Raw genomic sequence first — 9,994 nt, forward strand, 5'->3', positions numbered from 1 at the left:
TACTGTATTAATCGTTTCAACATGGTTTGTTTCTGCTGACAAGGTTTGTCCAGGAAGGCTGAGAATTCATGCTTATACTAATATATATTATCTAATACATAGTAACTAACTAACTAACTAACTAACTAACTAACTAACTAACTAACTAACTAACTAACTAAATAAGTGTGATCACTCTCAAAATATGAGCTTCAAACTGAACTGCTGTTAATGCAGGGACCTCCTCATTCTAGATTGGAGTCATGGGATTAGAAGTAAGAAGAACCCTTGACATTTTGGTGAGAAAAGGACTGTAAATCATTAATAGATTTAAAGTCAATATGGTGTGCCTTTGTGGTTGATATACAGCTCCCAACATCTCTTACCGTTGACCAAACAGCCAGAATGACTTGAACTATAGTGTGGGGAACCCCAACGTCCCTAAAACCTTATTCTGGCAAAGTGGCACCCCATCCCTCAAGGTCCCATAAAAAAAAATAATAATTTTGAAAAAAATGTAGAGCATAGAATAACAGATCTGGAAGGGACTTTGGAGGCCTTCAAGTCCAACCCTAGCTCGAACAGGGGAACCTGTGCCATTTCAGACAAATGGCTGTCCAGTCTCTTCTTAAAAGCCTCCAGTGATGGAATACCCAGAACTTCTGAAGGCAATCTGTTTCATGGTTAATTGTCCTCACTGTTAAGAAGTTTCTCCTCAATTCCAGGTTGCTTCTCTCCTTGATGAGTTTCCACCCATTGTTTCTTATCTTGCCTTCTGGTGCTTTGAAAAATAGGTTGACTCCCTTCTTCTCTGTGGCAACCTCCCAATATCGTGTGTCCCTAGTCCTTCTTTTCACTAGACTAGACGTATCCAATTCCTGCCACTGTTCTTCATATGTTTTAGCCTCCAGCCACCTAACCAGTGTTGGGATTCAGCCAGTTCGCACCACTTCGGGAGAACCGGTTGTTAACTTTCTGAGCAGTTTGGCAAACTGGTTGTTGGAAGAAATCATCAGGGCAGAGAACCGGTTGTTAAATTACTTGAATTCCACCACTGCACCTAACCATTTTTGTCCCTCTTCTTTGCACTCTTTCCAGAATCTCAACAGCTTTTTTATATCGTGATGACCAAAACTGGATTCAGTATTCCAAGTGTGGTCTCCCTTTATAAAAAGGGTACTAATGCTTCACGTGATCTTGATTCTATCTTCACGTGATCTTGATTCTTGATTACTGACACTTAGGGTGAAGGTTCATAACTTCTGTTCTGTACTAAAATGGAATCTGTTTGTCAGTCTCTATGAACGGGTTGAACACCTGAACAGTTTGCAAAGGATTAAGTACTCCATTCATCGTGAAGAAATGTTGGCATTTTTATAGTGTGAAAGACTGAAGGAAGCTGAGAGGGTCAACCCTCCATATGTTTCACTTGATCGCTTCCCATCCTTTTCTGAGAGCATATTAGAAGCAACACTAGCGACTGAGTTTTTGCAAATGCCTTTTTGCCTTCTCGGAATATATAGCGAGGAGGGATGGTTATTAGTAGGGACAATTATGCTGACCGGTCCTGTGTGCCGTTGTTTAACAAACAGCTTGGAGTTCTAATTTTCTGCAGTGCCAACTTTGTAGGTACCATTTATACTCATTACTGTATATTGAGGAAGTTATTAAAAATTCTTAAACTTGTTGAAGCTTTCTGTGACACCTTCCCTGGCTTTTAATTGGCTTTTATCGAGTCTTCAAAGAGAGCTCTTTTAAAATAATCAGTGTCCTTTCGGCTCTTTCTTTTGCCCAGTTGCAAAAGGAATTTAGTAATGGAGCTACAAACCCAAGCAGGTTTTGCCTAAATATTGAATGAATTCGCTCGACGAGTAAAGAAGGAAATTGATGGTCTCTTTAGATGGATGCCCTGTTTAAATGACGGAGGAACAATTGCTTTGGAACAGAAGGGTTAAATCTTAATCTCAGAGGCTTGCGAAGCTGCTAGTCGCAGTCTCCTTAAAATTTAATATACCTCGTTAATGCTTACTTGCAAACACTGAAGGATTTTTATGATTATAATCATGTGTTACAGCACCTAGTACTGTTTCTAAGTCGCATACTAATCAGCTTAATGAGATATTACCGCACTTTTTGTTGACTAAAGCAAAATCCTTTTTATTGTTCGAAAGCTTGTCCTTTACTTTATTTTTCCCCCAAACATTATCTTGTTTTATTGTGTACCAGTAAATATCATGCCATCTCTCCACCCAACCACCCCCCCCCCCATAACACCAATCAGATCATAAAACCATATTTATCATTGGAGAATGTGGAATTTATTGAATATGCTTAATGGGACTGAAAGTTTTATAAATGGGTTTCTATTTTTGTTTCTTTAAAAGGGGCAGGGAGCAAGAGGCATCGCCATTCTCGTGTATATAGATCGGCAAATGTAAACAGGTGTGGCATCCCAAGAAGGGGCCTGGTGATGTTGAAAGCTTAATGCGACTACCCTGTTTTCCCCAAAATAAGACATCCCCTGATAATAAGCCCAATCAGGCTTTTGAGTGCATGGCAATAAGGCCAAGCACTTATTTCAGGGTTCATAAAAATATAAGACAGGGTCTTATTTTTGGGGAAACACGGTAGATATTCAATTAATCAATCAATCCATCCATCCATCCATCAATCAATCAATCAGGACAGGTCTGGAAGGGACCTTGGAGGTCTTTTAGTCCAGCCTATACCCTATACCATTTCAGACAAGTGACTGTCCAGTCTCTTCTTAAAACCAGTGATGAAGCATCCAAAATTTCTGGAGGCAAGTTGTTCCACTGGTTAATTGTTCTCACTGTTAGGAAGTTTCTCCTCAATTCCAGGTTGCTTCTCTCCTTGATTAGTTTCTACCCATTGTTTCTTGTCCTGTCCTCTGGTGCTTTGGAAACTAAATTGACCCCCTCTTCTTTGTGGCAGCCCCTCAGATACTGGAACATTGCTATCATGTCCACTGTAGTCCTTCTTTTCTCTAGACTAGCCAAACCCAGATCCTGCACCATTCTTCATACATTTTAGTCTCCAGGCCTGTAGTCATCTTAGTTGCTCTTCTTTGCACTTTTTCCAAAGTCTCAACATCTTTTTGGTAATGTGGTGACCATAACTGGATGCTGTATTCTAGGTGTGGTCTTATTAAGGCTTTATAAAGCGGTATTAATACTTCACGTGATTTTGATTCTATGCCTCTATTTATACAACCAAGCATTGTATTAGCTTTTTTGGCTGCTGTTGCACCCTGCTGATTCACATTTAAGGGATCGTCCACTAGGATTCCAAGGTCCCTCTCACAGTTACTGTATTTGAGCCAAGTTTCACCTAATCTGTACTTGTACCTTTGGTTTTTCTGCCCACGTGTAAAATTTGGCTTTTCTCCACATTCAATTTCAGTTTGTTGGATAGGGCCCATTGTTCAAGTCTGTCAAGATCTTTTGGGATCTTGAGCTTGTCTCCTGTCAGCTTAGTGTCATCTGCAAATTTGATGAGTTCCCCTTCTATTCCTTCATCTTAGTCATATTGAAGAGTATTGGGCCTAAGACAGAACCTTGTGGTACTCCCCTGCTTACTTGCCTCAATGTAGATGTAGTACCATTAAGGACTACACATTGAGTACAGTTGGTCAGCCACTTACAAATTCATCTGGTGGTGACGCTATCTATCTCCCATTTTTCTAGTTTACCAAGAAGTAGGTTGCAGTCTACTTTGTCAAATGCCTTGCTGAAATCTAAATATATTATGTCCACAGCATTTCACTGGTCTACTAATTTAGTCACTTTGTCAAAGAATGAAATAAGATTGGTTTGGCATGATCTGTTTTTACCAAACCTGTGCTGGCTAATATAACTTTTGTTTGGGTATAACTTTATAAAGGGTAATGTGTTTGTTTTAAAAGCCTAATTAATCCAAGCAATCAAAAAAAGTATGCAGGGTGATGAAGGCCTCGTATAATTAAGACAAAACAATCGTGATGGTACACCATGCACTTGACATTTAATATACATTTATTGAGTATTGACTACAGGAACATTGCATATGGTTTTTGTGCTTTCGTAGATCCGCTGATGAAACTGTTCTACTTGAAAACCTAAATTTTCCCTTCTTTTTTTGCTTTTTGTTTGCAGGAATGGAGGAAGCTAGTCTGTGCCTTGGTGTTTCTTCAGCGGGACCAGAAGCCGAGGCCCACCTCAACAGCTCCCTGCTCAATGGCCAGTATTCAATGAGTCAGAAGTTGCACCAGATCACTTCCCAGCTCACTCATGCCTTTCCTGAGCTTCAAACCAGACAGAGCCCTGAGGAAAAGGCGGTGGCACTTCTAGAAGACAAGAGCCACATTTCGTTAGCCAACCAGCCTATCAGCAGTCAGATGGCCCTCTTGGCCAATCAACTCAACCGGGAAGTCGATACCAGTTTAAACGGGAGGGTAGATCTACAGCAGTTCTTAAATGGACAAAACCTAGGCATCATGTCTCAGATGAGTGACATAGAGGACGATGCTAGGAAGAACAGGAAATACCCATGTCCCCTGTGCGGAAAGCGCTTTCGGTTTAACAGCATCCTGTCACTACACATGCGCACCCATACTGGGGAGAAACCATTTAAGTGCCCCTATTGTGACCACAGAGCAGCTCAGAAGGGAAACTTGAAGATACACCTGCGTACTCACAAGCTTGGAAACCTGGGCAAAGGCCGCGGGCGGGTCCGAGAAGAGAACCGGCTCTTGCATGAGTTGGAAGAACGGGCCATCCTGAGGGACAAGCAGATGAAAAGCAGCCTCCTACAACCCAGGTCTGATGTCAAAGCCCACCCTCACACTCAGCCTGTTCCTCTGGCTAATTGCAACGTACCCATGTCCACAAACCACAGCACCCCTGATATTTCTAACCCGGTTCCCTCTCCAAAACCTGCCAGCATCCAGGAAGAAGTGGTTGCCACGGCTGCTGGGTTTAGATGTACCTTTTGCAAAGGGAAGTTCAAGAAGCGGGAGGAGCTGGACCGGCACATCCGGATCCTCCACAAGCCTTACAAGTGTACGTTGTGTGACTTCGCAGCATCCCAGGAGGAGGAGCTGATCAGCCACGTGGAGAAAGCTCACATCACCGCCGAGTCCGCTCAGGGCCAGGGTTCCAATGGAAACGGGGAGCAGGCGGCCAATGAATTCCGGTGTGAAGTGTGCGGCCAGGTCTTCAGCCAAGCCTGGTTCCTGAAAGGCCACATGAGGAAGCACAAGGACTCTTTTGAGCACTGTTGCCAAATCTGTGGGAGGCGCTTCAAGGAGCCATGGTTCCTCAAGAACCACATGAAAGTCCACCTGAACAAGTTGTCAGTGAAAAACAAACCCGCCAGTGACTCAGAAGTCCCCATGCCTGTGGGGAGCATGTCCCAGGAAGCTCATGCCAACCTGTACTCCAGATACTTGTCCTGTTTGCAGAGTGGCTTCCTGCCCCCAGACAAGGCTGGTCTCAGCGAGCAAAACCAGGCTTACAGTAAAGGGGATTTGCCCATGAAAGAACGTGAAGTCCTGGGCAAGCTCCTGTCTCCTATTGCTAGCATCGGACATAGCCTGGCTGAAGGGGACAAGCATTCCTTATTGGGTTGTCTTAACCTTGTGCCTCCACTCAAATCGAGCTGCATAGAGAGGTTGCAGGCTGCCGCCAAAGCTGCTGAGATGGACCCTGTGAACAGCTACCAAGCTTGGCAGCTCATGGCAAGGGGAATGGCCATGGAACACGGTTTCCTGACGAAAGAACACCAGATTCAGCGGAGCCACGAAGACCCTTTGGCAAACGCCGGAGTTCTGTTTGATAAGGAGAAGCGGGAGTATGTGTTAGTAGGAGCAGATGGTTCCAAGCAGAAAATGCCTGCTGATTTGGTTCACAGCACTAAAATGGGCAATCAGAGAGACTTGTCAAACAAACTGGACCCTCTGGAAGGGAGCAGAGATTTCCTGCCTCACGGTATGAATCCGGGGCTCGACTACAACATGCAGAGCCATGGCGGTACGAAGGAGAAGCCCACCGAGTGTCCCGACTGTGGGCGAGTTTTCAGAACCTACCACCAAGTGGTGGTTCATTCCAGAGTCCACAAGAGGGACAGGAAGGCGGAAGATGAGATTCTCCAGGGGACCATCGATGAGCGCCGTGGGTCTGGAAGCGATCAGGAATCCCAGTCAGTCAGCCGATCAACCACGCCCGGCTCCTCCAACATCACTGAGGAAAGCGGGATGGGTGGAGGCCTCTCACAGACAGGAAGTGCTCAGGAAGACAGTCCCCATCCATCTTCGCCTTCTTCCTCAGGTACGTCCGCTTTTCATGTTGTGTCTCCTCTTTGAAGGGCTCCCAAACTGCACCCATTGCAGACAATAACCGCCATGTTTACTTAATAACCATAGTGATTCAGTTACCAACTGCTGCAAAAAGGTTATGAAATCACGTGTGACGTTGTGGTGACCCACTTAATGACCAAAACAACCTACGACTGTAATTCTGGATTCATTTATGGCCATAAGCTGGGGATTTTCTATATTATATCGCTTTTATCTTACTGTACTTAATTTGGATGCAAATCTATCTGGCTGGTCTGTCTGTACAGAATAATTTCTCCTCCTCTAGCCTCACCAGCCACATCGGTCTCGTTTCTGTTTTGATAAATCCTTATATCGTGAGATACAGTTTATTTATATGGACAAACGTGGGGCCCCTTTAAAGCTGTGAGCCCCAAATTCTGAATACACAGAGACTGAGAATCATAGGAAGGATCCATTAGAAAGGAACCGACTTCCCATTGACGATTTTTTGTCTTCCGCAATCATTTTAAACCTTATAAAACCATGTTTTAAAAATATCCCATTGGTTTTAGCGTGGGCCCGCTGTGCACAAAAAAGCAAAGCAAAGTAATATTTCATTTAAGCCTTCAACAATATTGAGCCTTATTGGCAAATATATATATATATATATATTTATTTATATATATATATTTTTAAAAAAAGAAAGGTAAGATTTCTAGCCTCATCTCTCATTTCTGGACTCTTGAGCTAATGGATAGTAAATTGAAAGTTATATCTCCAGCCCTTTTTATAACAAAAGCACCTCGCTAATATTGTAATCATTCTGCAGACCTAACAACGGAGGAAATCATGCCATAACAAATACTCTGTTACTAATGGCAACATTGATTTCTGCAATCAGCCATTAAGTCTAGAAAATGAAAGACAGTTCGAGAGGCCTTTAGGCATTACATTGCCCACTGTTAAAGATCTGATAGCAGGCTGTTCTTTTTTTGGTGCTCACCCCCTCCCTGGCTTTCAATAAATATTTTAGCATTGAAGGCAATCCACTGTTACAGTTATTAAGTAGATGCCAGTTTATTTTTGCCGCTCTTGTCATGCTCCAGTATCCTCCATTTCTGAGACCAGATTTATATAAAAGAGTTAGTTTGGGGAGGTGGCTTATAATAAATCTGTAAGCCCCCCCCACCCACCCACACTTCTTAAGACCTATAAATCTGTCCTCTGCATTCCATGAATTCCTATAGTGATTAACACTGTTGTTTAAATACCCAGGAAACCCTCCGACACCTCTTAGAATTCTGGCCTCCTGTAGGATATATTTGTCATCAAAGGCATGCAGAAATCCTATGCCAGAATGAATGAGAGGACTGGTTTTTTACACGATCTAGTCGCTTAGATTGCTTTAAGGCGGGTGTCAGCAACCCGCGGCTCGGGAGTCGCATGTAGCTCTTTGGGCCTTCTGCTGCGGCTCCCTGTCCCATCACTGGCTGGCCCCACCCCACCCCTCGCCCTCCCTTCCCAGTCATTCCTCGCCTGGCCACCCCTCCTTTACATGTTTTAGTCTCCAGGCCTTTAATCATCTTAGTTGTTCTTCTTTGCACTTCCTTTGATCAGGATATGCTTTAGAACAGCGTTTCTCCACCTGAGCAACTTTAAGATGTGCGGACTGCAACTCCCATTCTGAATGGGGAATTCTGGGAGTTGCAGGCCAGACTTTTAACAGAATAATAGAGTTGGAAGGGGCCTTACACAGGGATGGGTTTCAAAAACCGGGCAGGGGTTCTCTGCCCGGTTGCTGGGTGGGTGTAGCCATGGTGGGCATGGCCTAATCAGCTTCCTGCACCACGGCGGGGTGTGTGTGTGTGTTTTTGTCCTCCCCAGGCTCCGGAGGCTTTCCTTAAGCCTCCAGGAGGGCAAAAACGGCCTCCCCAGGCTCTGGAGGCCCTCTGGAGGCTGGAAATGGGCCCATTTCTGGCTTTCCTGAACTTCCGGTAAGCCCGTTTTTCACCCTCTCCGAGCCTCTGTGCATGCCCAGCACTTACCTGCATCCGTGGGGACTCCTGGGAGAGGTGGGGAGGGGTGGGTGGGGCCAGCCAGGAGTGGGATTTGGGGGGTTCTCCGAACTGCACAGAATCTTAGCTAGAGGTTCTCCCGAACCCCTGTGAACCCTCAGCAGCCCACCCCCGACCTTACAAACGGTCATCCAATCTCTTCTAAAAAAAAAAAAAAACCCTCTGTGTAGGAGCAATGGAGCTTTTTAAAGCAGTCAAGGTTGAGAAAAGTTGCTTTAGAAGAAGTGAGAAAAACAAACAAACAAACAAACAAACAAACAAACAAACAGAGCCTTTGGCTATTTTTATTTGAGTTTCTTATGAAGAAGATACAAATGCCCTCTTGAAATCTCATTGGGCTCTTTTTTTTTTTTTAATTTGATTTATATGCCGCCCTTCTCCGGAGATTCAGGGCGGCTTACAATGCGTTAAGCAATAGCCTTCATACTTTTGTATATTTTATACAAAGTCAGCTTATTGCCCCCACAAACTGGGTCCTCAATTTACCTACCTTAGAAAGGATGGAAGGCTGAGTCAACCTTGAGCCTGGCGAGATTCGAACTTACTAATTGCAGACAGCTGGAATTAAATTACAGTGCATTAGTCTGCTGAGCTATCCAGGCTATCCAAGAGTCCTTTTCTTGACTCTTGTTCAAAGAGATCCTTGAAATCAGTCTAATTTGATTATAGGCTTGGTGGGTAAATCCCCCCAAAATGGCCTTTTTTTTTTTGGGGTGGAAAGAAACTCATTTTTGCTTCTTCTGTTCCTTTCTGGTTGAATCTGGACCAGAACAATATCCAGTTTTGAGCATCAAAAATACCAATCAAATACATTGTTTTCCCCCACTCCCCCAGCTGTAACTATCAGGCCTTTGAGATAGTCCAGATAAGAAGCACCAACCATGAATACTAATACTACCTCCATTGTACAATTTCTCCAACCTTTCCTCTTTTGGACCCAAATGTAATTTATCAGAGCGTGGTCTAGGCTGGACTCTTCCTCCTGTCTCCCAAGGTCAGGGATGGGCAGCTGTGCTTGACAGATGTTTTCAATCTCCAATTTCCATCATTCTTTGCCAGTGGTGAGAGGTGCCACAGCAGCTGCCTTTAGATGTTGTCCACCGCTGGGTAAAACCATAGATAACCTGGGCCACAGCAGTCTCCTGGCCAAATTAATGGTCTGTCCATCTATGAAATCACTTGCTTGCTATACATGCCAAACACAGTCTCTGGATACAGAGAGAAGGGTAGGGATTTTTCCTGACTGAACCTCTCGTCTCTGAACTTGCTTTGTCTTTTTCAAAACTGGCCAGGTTTATAGCTTTCTGAGCCTGTAGTCCACTCCAATGATTAGGAAAACTATGGTGCAAAGTTTCTAACCATACATGAAAATAATTCATGCATCTTTAATCTTCTTTTATCCTGGGGAATTTAGAGAATATTTTGCTCTTTAAATTCCCTCTATTTTAAAAAAAGACAACAAAACCCAGCTGCATTTCTGGACCTTAGTCAATTTATGAGATTTACCATTTATAAAGGGAAGCGGTGGCTCAGTGGCTAAGAGCCTTGATAGTACAGTGGTTTAGTGCACCCTGTCTTTAACACAGCTTCCTGCAATTTCTGCTGGTTCGAATCTCTCCAAGGC

At 43.9% G+C, this 9,994-nt stretch overlaps 1 protein-coding gene across 21 annotated transcripts in view; it reads left to right on the forward strand.

Moving 5' to 3' along the window:
* Positions 1 to 9,994, forward strand: part of ZNF536 (zinc finger protein 536) — a 444,743-nt gene that overhangs the window by 209,011 nt on the left and 225,738 nt on the right. For all 21 annotated transcript variants that reach the window (XM_087877031.1, XM_060681614.2, XM_087877037.1 and 18 more), the window contains one exon: positions 4,134 to 6,305. In XM_087877031.1, coding sequence (XP_087733157.1) covers positions 4,136 to 6,305 — 2,170 coding nt within the window. In that variant the 5' untranslated portion in view covers positions 4,134 to 4,135. The remainder of the gene's footprint in view (positions 1 to 4,133; positions 6,306 to 9,994) is intronic.

Source organism: Pantherophis guttatus, chromosome 11, assembly GCF_059756535.1.
Source record: "Pantherophis guttatus breed Tessera chromosome 11, ASM5975653v1, whole genome shotgun sequence".
Lineage (NCBI taxonomy): Eukaryota > Metazoa > Chordata > Lepidosauria > Squamata > Colubridae > Pantherophis > Pantherophis guttatus.